This window comes from Mercenaria mercenaria, chromosome 11, assembly GCF_021730395.1.
Source record: "Mercenaria mercenaria strain notata chromosome 11, MADL_Memer_1, whole genome shotgun sequence".
In the NCBI taxonomy this organism is placed as follows: Eukaryota; Metazoa; Mollusca; class Bivalvia; order Venerida; family Veneridae; genus Mercenaria; species Mercenaria mercenaria.
The window spans coordinates 10,333,094-10,354,575 of record NC_069371.1 but is presented as its reverse complement, the minus strand read 5'-3'; the positions used below and the strand labels follow the sequence as shown (position 1 = coordinate 10,354,575).

At 35.9% G+C, this 21,482-nt stretch overlaps 2 protein-coding genes across 2 annotated transcripts in view; one reads left to right on the top strand and one right to left on the bottom strand.

Moving 5' to 3' along the window:
* Positions 1 to 21,482, bottom strand: part of LOC123531821 (tubulin gamma-1 chain) — a 99,880-nt gene that overhangs the window by 21,951 nt on the left and 56,447 nt on the right. The window contains exons 2-3 of the mRNA XM_053518527.1: positions 9,072 to 9,122; positions 2,657 to 2,718 (exon numbers count right to left, since the gene is read on the bottom strand). Of these exons, the coding sequence (XP_053374502.1) occupies positions 2,657 to 2,718; positions 9,072 to 9,117 (108 nt within the window). The 5' untranslated portion in view covers positions 9,118 to 9,122. The remainder of the gene's footprint in view (positions 1 to 2,656; positions 2,719 to 9,071; positions 9,123 to 21,482) is intronic.
* Positions 15,399 to 17,195, top strand: LOC128547013 (hemocyte defensin Cg-Defh1-like). The gene is made up of 3 exons (XM_053518532.1): positions 15,399 to 15,559; positions 16,018 to 16,168; positions 16,678 to 17,195. The coding sequence occupies exons 1-3, from the start codon at positions 15,511 to 15,513 to the stop codon at positions 16,712 to 16,714; spliced, it is 237 nt and encodes a 78-aa protein (XP_053374507.1). The 5' UTR covers positions 15,399 to 15,510; the 3' UTR covers positions 16,715 to 17,195.

Sequence of the window (21,482 nt, the reverse complement as noted above, 5' to 3'; positions counted from 1 at the left end):
TGGTTTTTATCATACCCCACGTGGATATCGAGCTAGAGGACAATAAGCAATTCATATCCAACACTCCTCATAATACTCAACCAAGAAAATGATTTTCTAAGTCCAAAAGGGGCAATAATTATTGCAAAAAGCAGGATGGAGTTATGTTGCTTGCTGTACAGGGTCAGCTTATGATGGTGAACAAGTGTTGCAAGTTTCAAAGCAATAGCTTTGATAGTTTAAGAGAAAAAGTTGACCTAAACATAAAACTTAACCAAGAAATCTGATATTTTCTAAGTCCAAAAGGGGCCATAAATCTTGCAAAAGGCAGGATTGAGTTATCTTTCTTGCTGTACAGGGTCAGCTTATGATGGTGAACAAGTGTTGCAAGTTTTAAAGCAATAGCTTTGATAGTTTAGGATAAAAGCTGACCTAAACATAAAACTTAACCAAGAAAACTGATTTTCTAAGTCCAAAAGGGGCAATAATTCTTGCAAAAAACAAGATGGAGTTATGTTTCTTGATGTACAGGGTCTGCTTATGATGGTGAACAAGTATTCCAAGTTTCAAAGCAATAGCTTTGATAGTTTAGGAGAAAAGTTGACCTAAACATAAAACTTAACCAAGAAATCTGATATTTTCTAAGTCCAAAAGGGGCCATAAATCTTGCAAAAAGCAGGGTGGAGTTATGTTTCTTGCTGTACAGGGTCAGCTTATGATGGTGAACAAGTGTTGCAAGTTTTAAAGCAATAGCTTTGATAGTTTAGGATAAAAGCTGACCTAAACATAAAACTTAACCAAGAAAACTGATTTTCTAAGTCCAAAAGGGGCAATAATTCTTGCAAAAAACAAGATGGAGTTATGTTTCTTGATGTGCAGGGTCTGCTTATGAGGGTGAACAAGTATTCCAAGTTTCAAAGCAATAGCTTTGATAGTTTAGGAGAAAAGTTGACCTAAACATAAAACTTAACCAAGAAATCTGATATTTTCTAAGTATAAAAGGGGCCATAAATCTTGCAAAAAGCAAGATGGAGTTATGTTTCTTGCTATACAGGGTCAGATTATGATGGTGAACAAGTATTCCAAGTTTCAAAGCAATAGCTTTGATAGTTTAGGAGAAAAGCTGACCTAAACATAAAACTTAACCAGGCAACGCCGACGCAGACGCCGACGCAGACAACCGCTCAAGTGATGACAATAACTCATCATTTTTTTCTCAAAAAATCAGATGAGCTAAAAATGACAAGGTAGCGTTATTGTTCTTGCACAATGCACTTCCTCCTAACGTGTTCTATCAGTGTATGAAGTTTGAAGAAAATCCCTCCAGTACTTTTGGAGTTATGCTCCGAACAAATCTTTTTAAGAAAATAAGAAAAAGGGGAATAACTCAAAAAATAGGCAAGGTAGTGTTATTGTTCTTGCACACTGCACTTCCTCCCAATGTGTGCTATCAGTGTATGAAGTTTGAAGAAAATCCCTCCAGTACTTTTGGAGTTATGCTCTGGACAAATTTTTTTTAAGAAAATAAGAAAAAGGGGAATAACTCAAAAAATAGGCAAGGTAGAGTTATTGTTCTTGCACACTGCACTTCCTCCCAATGTGTTCTATCAGTGTATGAAGTTTGAAGAAAATCCCTCCAGTACTTTTGGAGTTATGCTCCGGACAAAGATCATTGCGGACGGACAGACGGACACACACACGGACGGAGAGCATTTCTAATATCCCCTTTGCCTTTGGCGGGGGGATAAACAAGGAGGATAACTTTACTAAAACAAGATGGTCATTGACCCTAAAGCGCTCACCTGTGTAAAAGGCTTCAAGTGTGTTTGTATAACATAATGGTACAAGTACAGAGTTAACCAACTGCTAAGTCGAAAAAGAGACATAATTTTGTAAAAATGCAAAGCAGAGTTATGGAACCTGTGCAGTGCATGTCAGATCATCACAGTAAACATGTGTGTGAAGTTTCAGTCCATTCCCATTAGTGGGTACTGAGATACAAGTTCACATACAAAAACTTAACCAAAAACTGCTAAGTCGAAAAAGGGGCATAACTCTGTAAAAATACAAAGTAGAGTTATGGAACCTGTATAATGCATGTCAGATCATCACAGTGAACAAGTGTATGAAGTTTCAATCCATTCCCATTAGTGGGTACTGAGATACCAGCTTGCATAAAAAACCTTAACCAAAATTTTTGTGAAAAAGCAAAATAGAGTTGTGGAACCTGTGCAGTGTAAGTCAGTTTATCACAGTGAATAAGAGTGTGAAGTTTCAATCCATTCCCACAAGTGGTTACTGAGATACCAGCTTACATACAAAAACTTAACCAAATCGAGATGCCGACGCATGGGTGAGTCCAATAGCTCTACCTATTCTTTGAATAGTCAAGCTAATAAAAAGAATCCTGAAAGTAACTTAAACTGTTGGGTGAAAGAGAAATGAACATGGACTAATTATGTAAGGTCCATCAAGATTATCATGTACATGTTTCATACAGCTTACCCATCAGGTTGTATAACAAAACTCTATTACCCTTAATATTGGTTGGCTAAAACAAACTGTCTAACCCATTATATAGGCACATTTCTGTTTATTTGCTTTGACAGCAAGTACTAATACAAATTTATCATAACCGCAATAATCTGGACAATTGTGTTAATGTCCTGTACTGTACCTGGTAGAAGAAAACATCTTTTCTGTCTGTGCCCTCAGTAGCGAACTCTTCCAACATCCCACCTAAATTAAAATAAAGTTTACATTGACAAAAATTTTTATGAAGATAACATACTATAGGATTTCTTTATATTATGAGCAACTGTGTTCCCATTATTATAAGAAATCACTATCTCCTTATTAAAATAAGCCAGTATCTTCAGAGCTATCAATGCATGAGCAATTTTCTTCTGTACATTAGGACAAATTAGCCTCTCTTTATTATCAATTTTACCGGGTGGTTAAGGTACAGTAATCACCATTTTATCAGAACTGTTGGATTCTTTCATTGACTGTAGGTGGAGATGGTAACATCTGGCCGGAGTGTAACTGTTTAAGTTGTAATGAGCTTCAACTGCACTTATCAAAAATAAGTGCTATACCGTATATCAAAATAGTCAGTGGATTTTCTGGAAAATTAGCCTGATGAGCTGTTGCATGATCCAGTTTTAACTCCACCTAGATTTCTTTATAAATATACACTTTGTACAAGTCTGGTTTCGTTGCGAGAGAATATACTGCAGATACTGCCTGGACGGACATAGAAAGTTTCATAGTTTCAACTAATGGAAGGTCCATTCTGAAAAAAAATTTATTCAAGACTGAAAATGGCTAAGGCCATCAGGAGGGGCATACAACACATATACTAGTACAACATACATACAACTCTTGTTTATTTAGATTCACAAGGAATAAGTCCTTCAATGTTCTTTTAGGCAACCCCAAATTACTTCTGAATAGAAGGAATTTTACAAGGCATGTTCAAAAATAGCACATTTTAAAAACTCCTCTGGTACTTCTAGGATGTATTTTGATTTATGACTTGTGTAACTAATGGCAAGACCTTCATCAAAGCCATGTCAATGTTGGATAAGTTCAAGGAATTTTTTTAATTTTGTAGAATTTGTCTCGTCTTTTCTTGTTGACCAGTAAAATCTACAGTTATCACAAGACGTTCTGTATAATTTGAGTTGTGTAGGAGTTGCAGTACCTAGAGGCAAGTCTGTTCATGCCTAGTTGTACAGGAGTTGCAGTACCTAGAGGCAAGTATGTTCATGCCTAGTTGTACAGGAGTTGCAGTACCTAGAGGCAAGTCTGTTCATGCCTAGTTGTACAGGAGTTGCAGTACCTAGAGGCAAGTCTGTTCATGCCTAGTTGTACAGGAGTTGCAGTACCTAGAGGCAAGTCTGTTCATGCCTAGTTGTATAGGAGTTACAGTACCTAGCAGCAAGTCTGTTCATGCCTAGTTTAAAACTAAAACATATGCCTCCAACCACTTAATATTCAGACACTGCAAAATACTTCAAACAAGAGCTCGTAGAACATGAAATGCTCCCCTTGATGCATTCATTAATTGAACAAGGAACAGAAATTATCTGGTCACTGTACACAAAAATTTTATTGTTCTGGGTCAATGTGACCTTGACCTTTGACCTCAAAATCAATAGGGTCATCTGCTGGTCATGATTAACCTCCCTATCAACTTTCACAATCCTAGGCCCAAGCATTCTCAAGTTACTGTCTGGAAATGGTTTAACTGTTCTGGGTCACTGTGAACTTGACCTCTGGTCTCAAAATCAATAGGGGTCATCTGTTGGTCATGACCAACCTCCCTATCAATTTTCATGATCCTAGGCCCAAGTGTTCTTGATTTATCATCTGGATACTGTTTAACTGTTCCGGGTCACTGTGACCTTGACCTTTAAACTACTGACCTCAAAATCAATAGGGGTCATCTGCTGATCATGATCAACTTCCCTATCAACTGTCACGATCCTAGGCCAAAGCATTCTCAAGTTATCGTCAAGAAACGGTTAAACTGTTCTGGGTTACTGTGACGTTGACCTTTGACCTACTGACCTCAAAATCTATAGGGGTCATCTGCTGGTCACCTTTCGTGATCCTAGGCCCAAGCATTCTTGAGTTATCATTTGGAAATCATTTCACTGTTCCGGGTCACTGTGTCCTTCACCTTTTACCTACTGACCTCAAAATCAATAGGGGTCATCTGCTGCTCATAACTAACGTCCCTATCAACTTTCATGATCCTAGGCCCAAGCATTCTTGAGTTATTATCCGGAAACCGTTTAACTGTTCCGGGTCACTGTGACCTTGACCTTTGACCTACTGATCTCAAAATCAATAGGGGTCATCTGCTGGTCATGACTAACCTCCCTATCAACTTTCATGATCCTAGGCCCAAGCGTTCTTGAGTTATCATCCGGAAACCGTTTATCTGTTCCGGGTCATTGTGATCTTGACCTTTGATCTACTGATCTCAAAATCAATAGGGGTCATCTGCTGGTTATGACCAACCTCACTATCAACTTTCATGATCCTAGGCTCAAGCGTTCTTGAGTTATCATCCGGAAACGGATTGATCTACATACCGACAGACAGACATCTGCAAAACAACATCTTCGAAGGGGGGCATAATTAAGGGCCAAAACTCCAGTGAAAATCAATGCACCATAACATTCCAATGATATACCCAACCAGGATTTGCACAGATCACTCCTGTGAAGTTTGGTGGAATTCCAACCAGTGGAATAGAAGTAGCACAGACATCATAGGTTTTGACAAATCAAGGGTCATAACTCTGCTGAAAATTATTACACCAGAGCATGTTGATGATATGCACAACTACACTTTACACTGATCACTCAATAGTCGTAAAATATGACAAATCAAGGGCCATAACTCTGCTGAAAAATCAATGAATGGGATCACAACAACTATACCCACTATGAGACTTAGCACTGATCACTCTAGTAAGGTTGTGTGGAAATCCACCCCAAAATATAAGGGAAGTGGCAAAAACAACATAAAATTTGATGAATCAAGGGTCATAACTCTGCTGAAATCATTGAACCAGCACATTCTGATAAAATGCAAAATAAGGCTTGGGAATGATCTTTTTTGTGAAGTTTGGTGTAACTCCACTAAAAATCACTGAACTAGAACATGCAGATATGCATAATGAGGCTTGGCACTCCTGCAAGGATTGGTGGAAGCCCACCCAATAGTATAACAAAAGTGGCCAAAACATAAATATAATTGAATCATGCTTCATTAAAGTGGCACATGTTGACGATATGCACAAGTAGGCTTGGTAACAGAGTGGTGTAAGAGGAGTTGCACGGACAAACTTGTGAAATGAAGACTTACAGACAGATAGATAGCACTAAATCAATATGTGGGAGACATAATAAATACTGAGGCAGCGGACCCGTAATGTCGGTCTTTAATTTCCTTTCTATTAGGTTTTCTCTGTACGCAATTCTGACATTCTCTCACTGATATGGAAACAACTTATCTTGTATCAGTCATATTCACCGCTGAAGAATGCTGAAATAACAGAAGTAAATACGAAATCCCACAGAAATTGACAATGGATAGATCCGATTTTTCTGATAAGGAACGCCCACCTTGGATACTGTTGCTATGTCTCAAAAGCTTTCTCCAAAATGGCGGATACGCATGATACCGTTATGACGGATTTTCTTTTATAAAATATCTAAATCTTCTACTCATTACTGTAAAAAGATCAAAAACCTGTCGGATCACGCGCTATTTAATAATTGTACTGAAGGTTACATTAATTCCATGAAGAAAAATGATGAAATGTAGTTGTTAAATGTCAGTGCTAATAAGGTCTTCATAAATATGGAAGTCATAGAATTTGATAAATCTGTTTATTTTGGGACCGCACAGAATGTTCACAGACTATTAATGGTATAAAGTATAATACATAAAATAAGAAGAAATCACAATAAAGTTGCGTCCTTGAAAAGAGGAATATGTCTATAAATAAATTAAAGTTGAATCTGTTGATTTCACTGAATAACACCTGCGCGATGTAAATTCTATATTTTCGTGCAAAATATGTTTGATTTTACGCAACCGATATTATGATTCAAAATTTCATTCATTTCTATATTTGCGAATAAGTACCAGTATATTATTTAAATGTGAATTAAAACTAGAGCTATCACTAAAGGTGATGAATGTACCCCCCGCATGCACTGACACAGTACATTGCAATTTGACGCACACAAGATTGCATAATTATGTGGACTGTATGTACATAGACTGTATGTATACAGTATAGTAACAAAAAACAAAGTCCCATAACTATGCAGAATATTTATCTAAAAGAATGTAACATGCACCATGCACAACTAGGGTTGGCACTGATCACTTGTGTGAAGTTTCATTAAATTGTGTGTAAGGGTTTGGTAGATTAGGCACACACAAGATTGCATATGCAGACTGTATGTACATAGTATGTTAACAAGAAACAAAGTCCCATAGCTCTGCAATTTCTGTCGCTGAAAGAACCTAACATGCCCCATGCACAACTACTGTTGTTACTGATCACTTGTGTGAAGTTTCATTAAATTGTGTCAAGGGGATGAGGAGAGATGGTGCGCACAAGATTGTGTCTATGTATATAGTAAAGTAACAAAAAAACAAAGTCCCATAACTCTGCAATTTTTTTTTTCTGAAAGAACCTAACATGCCCCATGCACAACTACTGTTGTTACTGATCACTTGTGTGAAGTTTCATTAAATTGTGTCAAGGGGATGAGGAGAGATGGTGCGCACAAGATTGTGTCTATGTATATAGTATAGTAACAAAAAAACAAAGTCCCATAACTCTGCAAATTTTTTTTCTAAAAGAACCTAACATGCCCCATGCACAACTACTGTTGGTACTGATCACTTGTGCGAAGTTTCATTAAATTCTGTCAAGGGGATAAGGAGAGATGGTGCGCACAAGATTGCGTGTACGGACAGACAGACGGACAGACAACCTGAAACCAGTATACCCCCCCTTACAACTTTGTTGTTGTGGGGTACAATAATTGTATCATATTTTAATATGTTGTATTCTTCTGGAGACTCGACTGATACTGTTAGCTACAACATCGTTATGTGTAGAAATTCTGCAATATTTGTGTATACCTTCTAAGGAATGTCCCGCGGTTTGAAAAAGTTAAACTTTGGCAGTAGGTATCACGGTTATCGCCTGCTGCGTACGACAAAGGGAAGCAGATCGATTGTCACATCGGTGTTAATCACAAGTAGAGGGTTGTAATTAATAATACATGTTTTTATTGAAAAGAAGGAGTAACAAATCAGCAGGTGTTAACGTTTTTCAATATGCGACACATTTATTCATGTCATTAATTAAATTATCTTATTATTTGATTAGTCAATGCTACAATTTGACGTAATTCTTACAAGCTGTACACAATGATATTTATGGACATCTAAGTGGTTATTAAATAAAGAATCCACACGATCATTTAACACATGTTAATTCTATATTCATTGAGATTTGTATAAATTTTGAAAACAAGAAAGTTAAAAAAATGTATGTCTATACATTGTTACTGAATTTTCTGCTCATTGCAATATTAAAACACTCATGCACTCCCCCACACACACACATTCACAGACGTTGGAAAAAAGATGCAGAAACATTTTCTTCCAAATGTATGCTGATTCCCAAGAAAAAATACATATCTATATCTATAAAAATAGGTAATTCATGTATCAGAACCAGAACATCAACTTATGTTAGGCGTTATTGTTCTATGGCTCCTCTTGTTGCTGGCTACATTTTTTTTATTCATTTTTTCTAATTGTGGTAACGCAACCAACATCATTTTCATAACAAAACAAAAACTTATTCCGACGGAACATCCTAAGCATTTAAATTCTTACACAAAATCTGTTGAGTGTGACTGAAACTAATAATGATAATGCATTTGACATTACTTCTGATATTCTAAGGAGGAAAGCAAAAGATCATTTCACAAATATTTAGCATTAAAATTCTTATAAAAATGTGAAGAGTGTGTGAAGAGTGTGGCCGAAATTTGGAGATCGCCATTGACATGTATATGTTTTATTTGCCTTAAAGAATTCCGTTTTCTCGAGTACAACATCGAATGAAAATCCTTTGACACCTGCCTGAGAACCAATTCAAAAATAGCTGTAATTTCTTGAAATGATATACTTGATAAATGAACATGCTACATGGGTTTTCGCAATTATTTATTACATGTGGTCACTTATTTTCTTATTTCAAGATGTCATATTTACATTTAATATGTAAAGCATCTCTTTTTTCACACATGGCCGTGTCGGGAACGTAAAAGAATACTGTTCTTATTTAGAACTTTACAGTCTGTAGGTACTTAGTTACGGTAAGCTTTTGAGACACAATGGCGCCTTACATGTAGCAACCAAGTCTCCGGATCGACGGATAACACTTTATCTTATTGGCCAATATTATTAGTTTGACTGACAGATCAGATCCATGCATTGTCATTGTTGTCACTACTTACAGTGAAAGAAAAGCTTACCTGGACTTATGCCATGTTCTGCACACAGCTGTTTCCAAAATTCCATGCCAACTGAAATTCACAAAAAATATTATTTATAGTCATGTATTAAAGCCAAAACACAGCATCCAAATTTCTGGAAATTACCGACAATTTTCCCTTTACGTAAATAATGACCTCTTAATTTTAGTTTACCCATTAATGTGTGCGAAATCTAACAAGCAGTGCCACTGACAATTTTAAATGTTTAGACGACTCCTACCTTTGCATCATGCTTTTGCTTATTTGTTTTGTCAATATACTAGTAATCCACAACTATCCTGTTCACCCTAAATCAGTACGTATGTAGATAATTGCATTCAGAGAGAGAGAGAAAAAAGAGAAACACATGAATTTCAATTAAAAGCTGAATGTTTTGAAAAGAATAACTGTTTTCTGTCTAAAATAAAAAAAATATTTGCTAAATTTCATTTCTTTAAATTTGAATGTAGGAAAAATTAGTAAGCTATCCGCTAAATCTTATAGCACTGTACGATCTTTAGGTATAATTATGTCACTATAAGCAGCAGTTCTTAGACTGTGTGTTTCATTTCTGGAAAAGGTTAAAATTTCAGAGATATATGAAGGTGCTAAATTGTTGCAAGCTTTTGAATAAGACAGCCCGTGTGGAAGTTACATCTTTCATTAAATGACGTCCACCCGAGTTCTTTCAGCATATCTTTTGCTCTTGTTTGGAACGTTTTATTCAATATTATTCTTGCATCTCTACCTTCATTATATTCTTTAAGAACTCTTATTTTCTTGACACCATACAGTACAACAATAATCAAATATTGACATCATATATACAATATAAAATAACATTTTCATTTCATCTGTCAGATAGTATGCTTTACGTCTCAGCAATGCTATTGTTGAGTTAAGTTTAGTGCAAACTGCTTCAATTTGAACATTCTACGATAACGTGTTGTCTATATAAACACGTAATAATGTTTGCACCTTGACATTTCCTATTACTTGCTTGGAAATACTTAAAAATAGTCCTTTACAATTGTTACTTTTTTTGTTTAGTACACAAGTACACAAAACCATGCATTTTGTTTTCTTTGGATGCAGTGACATATTGTTTTAATTGTACCATAGTTGCACAGCACCTAAATACCTTTTTTTCTTCTTTTTTTTTGGTTGGCATTAACGTCGCACCGATACATTGTAGGTCATATGGCGACTTTCCACCTTTGATGGTGGAGGAAGACCCCAGGGGCCCCTCCGTGCATTATTTCATCACGAGCGGGCACCTGGGTAGAACCACCGACCTTCCATAAGCCAGTTGGATGGCTTCCTCACATGAAGAATTTAACGCCCTGAGTGAGGCTCGAACCCACATCGATAAGGGTCGAGTGATTTGAAGTCAAAGAACTTAACCACTCGGCCACAGAGGCCCCGCATCTAAATTCTGCTGGAGTTTTCACTTTATCTAACTCATAATTTGATCCATATGTAGCATAGCGGTCTATATTGCCACTCTTTGAAGCTTAAGCTATATAATTGATATGTAATAAGAATTAAAGTGGTCCAAGAATAGAACCTTTATCATTTGGGTTCTGTTTGATAGATATCACACTTATATTGACAACGATAAAGTCCCAGTTATGGGATTATGTGCAATAAATGTAATAATCAACGAGATCAAATGCTTTTCGTAGATGTAATGATGAAAAATACCCCCTTTCTATTAGACTTGCTGTATAACTAGCCTAGATGGACAATGATCTGGTGAAAATATTGACATGTGAATAAGTGTCAAAAACTTGCTCTAAAACAAGAAAGCAATATGCAGGTAAGTTGGCACTCTCGTAATTATAGTTAATAAATCAAATTCATCCGCCACCACTGGTTTAATAATCTATAAGCATTAATGCTTAAAAATAAAGTACAGAAAAGGAAAACAGAATATATGATATATTTCTGTGAAACAAACCATAGCCTTGTCGGTAAGGACAATATGGATCAAAGAGTGTCAAGCGTATTCGTAATTTATTCTTTAAAGGACCTAAATATAGAATTTCTTCAACTATTGATTATAATGCTTGTCGTGGTCAGATTGCAGAATCCATAGAAACCTTCTGTGTTAAATGGTGTCGTCGTGAGAACGCTGATCCCAATGCATTAACGTCTTGGAAACGAAATATTTTTAACATTGTTGATTCTCGAATAAAATTTTATCAAACTAATGAACACCTACTTCCACCAAAACCCAAGTTTACTTTAAGACATTTGAAAAAGGAAATCCAAGAATTTCATTCTAAGTATGGTCTTAGTTCAGCAGACAAGGCGGCCAACAATATTATCATCATTTGACGCCTACATTATATTAATGTTTTACAAACGAACTAATAGCACTAACACTTATACATTGAGTCCTTCTGTTGAAAATAAGTTGATTACTGATCACATCACTGAAGTTTCTAATTTAAAAGTTCGTAAAGACGATCAACAAATTAAACTACCGACCATGTATTGGATTCCTAATTGCATAAACAGCCATATAAAGCTCGCTTCATCGCTAATTCAAGCTCTTTGTACAACTACAAATATTTCAAAACTATTAACATCATGTCTAACTGCTGTGAAAGCCACGTGGAAAATACTGCGATAAAGTATACGAAAACTCTGGTAAACACTTATTTTGGTCGATTAAAAATTCTGGTGAAATCCTGAATAAGTTGAAAATCAATAATTACAAGGTATCTACAGTCAGTACATACGATTTTTCTACTTTGTATACCACTTTACCACATAACTTAATAAACGACAAATTAACTGCCCTAATTCAAAAGACTTTTGCCAGAGAGAATGCTACATTTATTGCTTGCAATTTTGATAAAGCTTTTTTTACTAACAATATTATTAAACATTATACAATGTGGACCTGTGACGAAGTTTGTAAAGCCCTTTCCTTTTTATTGAACAACATTTACATCAGGTTTGGGAACGCAGTTTTTAGACAAGTTGTTGGTATTCCCATGGGAACAAATTGTGCACCCCTTGTCGCAGATTTGTTTTTATATTGTTATGAAAGAGGCTTTATGTTGAGCCTCTCTCCAGATACGCAGGCAGATATTATAACGGCATTTAATAATACATCACGCTATCTAGATGATATTCTTAATAGGGGATAATCCTTTTTTTGGTCAATTGGTGGGTGCTATTTTATCCTAGGGAGCTTCAGTTAATTAAAACTAACAATTCGGATACTGATGCTTCATTTTTAGATTTACATCTCTTATTTATGACAATTTTATACATACCAAATTTATGACAAGAGGGATGATTTTAATTTTTAGTATTGTAAATTTTCCCCATTTGGATGGGGATGTACCTCAGGCTACATCTTATGGGGTATATATTTCTCAATAAATTCGGTTTGCCAGAGCGTGTAGTCATGTCAAGCATTTCAATGAAACGTAATCAATTTATTACAGGTAAACTTCTTCAGCAAGGTTACCGTTATTACAAATTGCGTAATATTTTGCAAAATTTTATTATCGTAATTCTGATTTAGTTTTAAAATTCAATAGCAATTTAAGATACTTCTGCGAGAAGGTATTTCTAAACCCGTTTTTTATGGGGATGTGGTTTACAAACTTCGTAAGATCTTGGGTTACGGTTTAATTTTTCCCAAAATGTATTTGGAAAGATTATCAAACGTTTTATTAAAAGAGGTTACGACCCAACTGTTTTGAGACATACCGCATGTTTAATGTTCAACCCGTTTACAGTTGGACATACGCTTCCCTCTTTGATTGCGTCTGACGGAAGAGGGGGAGGACTCTATGATAAGCAGTTTTTAAATCCTACCAGGACTGAACTGTTTTGATATTTGTCTTCTGGCCTGTTTCGGGCCCTTAAGGGTGTTTCTCTTGTTGCTTGTCTTTGATAAGGCATTGAGTACATACGTTTTTGGGTTCTTAAGGTTTGTTTTTTATATATTTATACACGAGCATTTTTGTGTTTTACATGCCATGCCTTTTTGTTTCCATTACGTGTGTAACAGATCACCTGGAGGGGATTACTTTTATTTACACTGTCCCATGTCTTTGGAACATGGTGGGGGCAAGAGTGAGGTTAGGTGCACCATAAACCGGTTTAAGCTCCCTAGTGGTGTTTTTGCCACTGACCGTTCCAAGGCGGTGCCCCACTGTGTTCCTTTTGTTGTTCGTTTCGTCTTATGTGTTGGCTTTGTGTGCGTGTGTGTTGTTCGTTTTGTCCTTATGTGTTGGCTTTGGGTGTGTGTGTGTGTGTGTGTGTGTGTGTGTGTGGTGCACGCGTCTGCGTGCTGGGGGTTTCGTTTTGAGGAGGCTGCGTTTTTGGTGCGTGGCATTCCCTATTTGATATTTTTCTTTGTTTTGAATATGGATCACCATCGTGTTTATGACAAAACAAGGAAGTTTTACTTTGGAATGGGGGTTCTTTGGGCTAGACTCAATGGAAAACTGGCCAGATGTAAATTAGTTTTATTCTAGTCTTCTTCACACCTTAATTGTACTTTTTGTATTTAATATATAAAATGTCTCAGCGATGTGAATTACAAATGTATTCATTTTAAGTTTATAAGTAGTGTCGCCAATATAGAAATTCATATTTTAAGTTTTCTTCGAATATTTCTACATTTATTTAGGTATCAGAAGAAACATGTTTCAAAGAAGGGTCCCATCTGGGTCCCATATTGTAAGTATTTGTCTATATTGGACCTACATGGGGTCTATATACAATAACTCAGCGATGTGATATACCAGTGCATTCATTTTAAGTTTATAAGTGGTGTCACTAGCATAGAAATTCGTTTTTTTTTTATGTTTTCTTCGAATGTTTCTACGTTTTCATTTGTCTCAAAAGAAACACGTTTCCCAGAATGGACCCGTCTGGGTCCCATATTGTAAGTATTTACCCACATTGGACCCATATGGGACCATATACAATGTCTCAGTGAAGTAATACATCAACGTCTTGATTTAAAGACTTTAAGTGTTGTCACTAGTATAATAATCCTTTTTTCTATGTTTTCTCTGGTCTTAAAAATATGTTTCCCAGAAGGGTCCCATATGGGTCCCATGTTCCCTTTCATGACGGTTCAGGCAGTGTATATACATTTATATAATTTACTGCTTTTTATTTATTCATTTTGTAAAAGTAAAAAGAAATATGTAACGATTTGACAGTCATATCTTAACTTGTTATTGCATACACTGAATTTAACAAAAAAGGAACTTTCAAACAAACAAAAAATAAAATAATAAATCTCGCGAGATTATTCGAATCGAGCGCAAATTAAAAAGAATAACGTCCATTATGACCACGTGGTTGGGTTGTTGATAAATCTATTATTGCAGCAAGAACTTTTCGCAGTTCTTAAACAGGTAAGAGTTTTAATGATTGAAAATAGCTTATTGAAGTGGTTTTTTTTTGTTTAAAATGTACGAAACAATTTTGATAAATACGCTGAAAGATTGTTTTTCATATGTTTTCACGATCCATGTGGGCAAGCTTATTTGAGACCCTTATGGGCTATATCTAGGCTTGGTCTAGATGAATGAACCAGGCATGTTCGAAGTCTCAAAAGCATTTCTTTGTACTTTCATGATATGTTAATGCCCTTTTTTTGTACTGTACAAATCTGTCTATCAGATGCGTGCTTGGTTATATTTGTAATCGTGCATTTGTCATTTGTTTTTTTTTAAAAACATGTAAAATGCTAACAAATATGTCATGTCATGATATTTTGCAAATAGTCACAATTTAATTGACATGTGCTCAGACTGACATTATCTTTTCTCCTTTACGGGATGCCTTTACAAAGAATCTGTGATGAAGTGACTTGGAAATGCAAAAGATCCAGAGAAAAAAGTCCATAGTTATCCGGAAACAGCAACATGGGCAGCTACAATGTTTCGGACAGTTGACAATATTAATAAATCGATAACACCCATACAATTCCAGAACGCCCCTAAACGGCCCATACTATAAATACGACTTGGGACCCAGAAAGGTCCCACATGGGTTATAAGATCTTGGACCCATAAGGGACCCACTTTAGTCCCATATAGTATATCCCATATTGGACCCATGCCAAAATGGTTTGCAAAACACATCTGTGACCCATGTGGATAGCCCATATAGGTCCCACATGGGAAACCATATGGGTCCCACATGGGTCCCATGTATGCTTGCGTGCTAGGATACGCAGTATGAATTTAAAATTTGCTATACTTGACATGATCGTAATGCAATTATGTCCAAAAACTTTTGAATCATCCCTTATTAATCGTGTTTACTTCTGAATTATCAAAGGTTCACGTACTACCATTACTACCTTGTATGGTTATATGCACAACTATTCTATATAAATCTGAGCTTAAAACGCGCTTCTTCGAATTCGGTATCACAGTCTGCTGTCAACATGAAAGCGACGACTTTAGCCGTTATACTGATCATCCTTGGAATGTTCGGTAAGTGCCGTTAATAAATAACAGCTTTTTTAGGTACTATTTTACATAACTGCTTTACGTTTAAAATCTTAGAACTGAATAATTCACAGATTTATTTACGTATCTTTTATTATATTACATAAAGCCTGTCATTGTTTAATTACAGTGTGGCACGTTTTGAACGTATCATTTTTTGTTCTGAAAATAACGTTGATGTGCATTTTTTTCATTATACATTATTTCGAAGTTTAGTCGAATTAGCTCGTCGTCGGCGGCCATTATTATATAAAGTATCTTAGTTTCAGCTGTATTTTGTCGTCGTCAGATACATTTATAGTTTACATTACAACTACGTTTTAGTTTTTCTTATTATAATACATGAGTGTCCGAGGCTTAAACTGTGTAGATTTACTTCAGCAATAATAGAAGTTTTTATTTTCTTTTTTATTATAATAATAACGAAAATTGCTTTACTGCAGCTTTGCAGGACGCCGATGCAGGTTTTGGTTGCCCATTTAAACCGTACAAGTGTGACAGGCACTGTAAGCACATATGGTGTCGTTTTGGCTATTGTGACATTAAGACTTTTTATATTAGATGCACATGTGCCGACTGTAGACGTTATGATGAGTAAGTATATAGGTATAAAGCATTTTGATGTACATAGAAACATAAACAGTGTAAACATTTGATATATTAGATGGTCTATATATGATTTACCCATTACTTCTACGAGCTAGATAAGGCGCCCGCGAGCTAGTGGTTAAGGTCAATTAAAAGAAGTTAAGAACAAACTTGCCCCACACTCCTGTGGGTCCGAACCTTGTTCGGATCGTTATGTGAGGACATTCTGGCTTACAGACTGCCCATGTTTCTATTCAGGTGACCGTTCGTGTCGGAAATAGTGTCAGAATAAATGAGTCACTTTGGTGTTTTCTCCACCGTTAGAACTTGAACGTTGCCCTATGTGTCAGCTTAAAGCCTAACCTAACAAAAATACGAGCTTGCCACTGTGAGATTGTCCATTTCGTTCACAACAGCTAGCACTTAATGTTCACGAACGGATCATAATATAATACAAAAATAATGTATATAAGGTTGTTTTTTTACACATCATTGCATTTTATTCTTTTTTACAGCATGGAAATCATCATGGCAGATAGGACAGATGAATAACAGATGAATAATGCTGAAAATCATCATGACAGTTGAATAAGCAGTTCGTGTCTGTTTCTTTAAACTGTAAATTCTGTAAAATACAATAAAAGACAGAATCCTTAGACGAGACTATTAGATATCATAACAAGACATATTCCATTATGAAATTTAGCTTATAAGGCGATGAAACGAGGGTTAATACTAACAGAAATACAAAAAAGTTGGGACCGTCGGTCCAAAACATATCGTGCTAACCGGAGTATCGAGCTAACCGATATCGAGATATTCAACTGTACTTGTATCATTACTACAATCAGAAAAGTTGTTTCCTGAATCATTAAGGTACTTAGGCAACAGCAACATTTTGCGACTTCTTGATTGAAATAGTAAATGGACAGCCGGCTCATGTGACTTCCCGTAGTATTTAGCAGCAGTTACTATTGTGTTTTCTATTTTCGTACTGTACCATATTGAGGAAACAAAACACTAGCAAACTTTATGTAAAATCTTTTTGTTAGTTTCTTAACAATGTTTCTCCCTATATCTGGAGGTACGTATTTCGATATGGTGTTGGTCAGTTAGAAATATTAACATCAGCATCGTCCTTGCATGTGCTACGCGCTTTGCACTCTGCTGAATACACTGCTCTATAAATTTGATTTTTTTTTGATATATTGCATAAAGTTCATATATCGGCAAATATACAGTTTGACGGTAACACTCAAGTAATTGCCTTTTAAGTTCAGCTGGTGTTGTCCGTCCGTCCGTCAGTCGTCCGTCGTCCGTCCGTCGTCGTCAACAATTTGACTGTTAACACTCTAGAGGTCACAATTTTGGCCCAATCTTAATGAAACTTGGTCAGAATGTTACCCTCAATAAAGTCTTGGACGAGTTTGATATTAGGTCATCTGGGGTCAAAAAAACTAGGTCACCAGGTCAAATCAAAGGAAAAGCTTGTTAACACTCTAGAGGTCACAATTTTGGCCCAATCTGAATGAAACTTGGTCAGAATATTACTCTTAATAGAATCTTATATAAGTTCGATATTGGGTCATCCGGGATCAAAAACTAGGTCACCAGGTCAAATCAAAAGAAAAGCTGGTTAACACTCCAGAGGTCACAATTTTGGCCCAATCTTAATGAAACTTGATCAGAATGTTACCCTCAATACAATCTTGGGTGAGTTTGATATTGGGTCATCTGGGGTTAAAAACTAGGTCACCAGGTCAAATCAAAGGAAAAGCTTGTTAACACTCTAGAGGTCACAATTTTGGCCCAATCTTAATAAAACTTGGTTAGAATGTAACCCTTAGTAAAATCTTGGATGAATTCGATATTGTGTCATCTGGGGTCAAAAACTAGGTCACCAGGTCAAACAAAGGAAACTCTTGTTAACACTGTAGAGGCCACATTTATGACTATATCTTCATGAAGCTTGGTCAGAATGTTGATCTTTATGATCTTAAGGTCCAATTTGAATCTGGGTCATGTAGGATCAAAAACTAGGTCACTAGGTCAAATCAATGGAAAAGATAGTTAACACTGTAGAGACCACATTTATGACCATATCTTAATGAAACTTGGTCAGAATATTAATCTTGATGATCTTTAGGTCAAGTTCAAATCTGGGTCAGGTGGGATCAAAAACTAGGTCACTAGGTCAAATCAAAGGAAAAGCTTGTAAACACACTAGAGGCCACATTTAAGACTGTATACTCATGAAACTTAGTCAGAATACTAATCTTGATAATCTTTAGGTTAAGTTCGAATCTGGGTCATGTGGGGTCAAAAACTAGGTCACCGGGTCAAATCAAAAGAAAAGCTAGTTAACACTTTAGAGACCACATTTATGACCATATCTGAATGAAACTTGGTCAGAATGTTAATCTTGATGATCTTTAGGTCAATAGGTCAGGTGAGCGATACAGGGCCTTCAGGGCCCTCTTGTCCTGGTCTGGTGCCAGTGGATATTACAATCGTCAGGGTGTTGGCATAACATGTACAGAGGCATTTTCTTTCTGTTCTGGTACCAGAGGTCATGAAAGGGAAAATGCATTCACCGACTTCAATCGTACATGCGTATGGAACAAGCGGTAAGTTATCGTGCACCAGTCACATTGTCTCAATGTTTCACAATGCAGAGATTATTAGGTTATTTACATTGTTCTGTTTATCTTAGTTTAAATTAAAACTGATTCATTGAATATTGTATTTCTACCTTTTCTGTATTTTCAAGACGCAAGATTTATGCATGAATTAACCGATTACATTCGGAACATTTTCACATGTTTCGGGCTTTAACGTATGTTAAACATGGGACTGTACGGAAAAAATACAGGTCTTTTATACGCACTTGTGTCCAATACGGTAATATATTGTACGGTCGTGTGTTGCAAATAAACGTTCACGATTGGATAAATGAAACAAATATAGAATAAACTCCACAATAACGTAAACTCCCCTAATGAACACCCGTTCTAGAGGTCACATCACTGTGCACATGTTTGGGGAAATGTAAACAAACAAAAAACTGGATGCAAAATATTCACAGTAATACAATAAAACTAGAAATGACGAATGAATCAATCTTAGAAACTATTTAGAATTTAAAGCCATATATTTGTCACATTTTGATTGTTTATTTAATTCACATTGCACAATTATGCTGCTTATACACATTTTAGCGTTTAATTTAACTAAACGACGACTGACATACATTTTAACACCAGCCAATCAGAAAAAAATTGTAATCTAGGCCGGAACTAAATATGGAAGTTCATCTGTTTTTTTTTCTGTAACGTTATGAAACTATAAACTACGTTGTTTCTATGTGATAAAAATTGTTGAAGGTATATGACCAGTACCATACAATGGAAGATGAGTTACCACTTGTTCAATATCCATAGTAAACAATTACTGAACTGCATGCTTTAGGTGAGAAATGCGCAATTGAAATGGGTTAAAAAGTATATTTTTCCGTTCTTGACCATGGATAGGGTATAACATGTACAGTGGCATTTTCTTTCTGGTCCGGTGCTAGTGGTTATATCATGGTTTGTAAGAAACGAAATCCCGCGAGCAAATTAACTTGTCTATTCAAAACTCTTTCGTTTGCCTGATATCTAGTTATGTCAAATTTCAGACCTGGAGGTAGGCTGTCGGTGATCTCCTTACCCTCCGGTGCACCTGGTATAATCAAAAAGACGGTCGAGATAATCTGCATTTTGCATTCAACCGCATACGATACCTCATAGTTCTTTGTATTTAGGTCACACTATATTAAATAGTATTCCTTATATTGTCTTTATAAAATTGACATCTTTTAAGGAGCTATCAAACATAGCTAGACCCATTTCAGAGAACAAAGCCCTACTACATTTTAAAGAATTATGATAAAACTGATGTAAAAAGAAGAGAAAAGTAGAGGTCATGTATCTTCTGAGAGAGATTTCTCTTGTCACATTTGCTTTCTGTAAAATCACATCAAAATCACACTGGAAGTATTAATCATACTAAAATTAAGTTTCACTTCACCAAATACAACCTCCCCTCAAATGTTTTTCCTACCACAATTCAAAAATACACCAAGAATGAAAATAAAACAGAAAAGAGCTCTAATTTAGACCACTGTGTATTGCCTGTTCAAAACCCTGTCTGCCATTAAGCGACTAGAGAAGATGGCTCCCACGCTGGGTCCTTTACTACAGTTAGGCCTTTTCAAAGAAAATAACAACTCCGGTACCGGAAATTCGTATTGATAAAAGTTTCATTGAATTTACTCATAGTATACTACATTTTCACAAATTTTACAGAGCTAAACTAAATTTATTAATAGTTTTCGGATTTATTTGATTAAAGATGGAGTGGGCGATGAACTAATTATTTCAATTTTATAGCTAAAAACGTTAGCAACATATACGGGTAAATATTCCAGTTTATCGGATGATGATACGTCAGTAGAGGGAAACGTGCTCGCCATACTACTGGCTCTGTGTATGGTGTTGGATAAAACCCGCCTCCAAGATATGGACGCATTGAAACAGTTGCCGACGGATGGAAAGTTAAATGTGCTGTTGGTGGGTATGTTGCGACTGGACCTTATGAAACGTAGAATAGCATTAAGTCGTATGTATACTTAAATAGCATGGCACATGAAGTGGCGAATGAGAGACTCCAGCTGTCAAAGGTATTAATAAACTGACATTTAGACCAGTCACAGGAAATCAAACTTATTATGTTTTGGTTGGAGAAGACGCAGCGTCTAAAGTGAACGATATTCTTTAAAGCTTAAAGCAGATGCTTACTGCAGCAAATATTGACAAGGGTATTACATACACTCCTGAATTGTACACTTCACTCATTTAGTCAGGACCTATGTTTGTCAAATAAAAAGAATCCCATGATATATTCCTAAACTAGGGTAATGTAATTGATATAAAGATTGCTCAATGTATTGAAGTGAATTATATATATGTTCTAGAATTCATTGACATATTCCTAAACTATAAACGGTTATTTGTTCAAAAGATTATTTAAAGACTTTTTAAGTCCCGAATATACGTTGAAATATTATTTCGGGTTCGCATATGTATTATGAATGTGCTTGATTCAACAAATAGTCTTTACGTCTAGACAGATATCCTTGCACTCCTTAAAAGGACTAATTGAACTGAAAATATTTAACAGTATCTTCTGATATTATATATTCCGGTTCCTTACTTAGCCTGTGATAGAAGTCTTGAAGGCTTTTGCACATATTTTTTTTACCTCTCTTGAACTGAAGTCT

Excerpts from the sequence above, each read along its gene's own strand:
- LOC128547013 (XM_053518532.1), top strand. The coding sequence starts at position 15,511 with ATGAAAGCGACGACTTTAGCCGTTATACTGATCATCCTTGGAATGTTC. Across the intron at positions 15,560-16,017 it reads GATCATCCTTGGAATGTTCG|CTTTGCAGGACGCCGATGCA; the intron begins GTAAGTGCCGTT and ends GCTTTACTGCAG. Across the intron at positions 16,169-16,677 it reads GACTGTAGACGTTATGATGA|CATGGAAATCATCATGGCAG; the intron begins GTAAGTATATAG and ends TCTTTTTTACAG.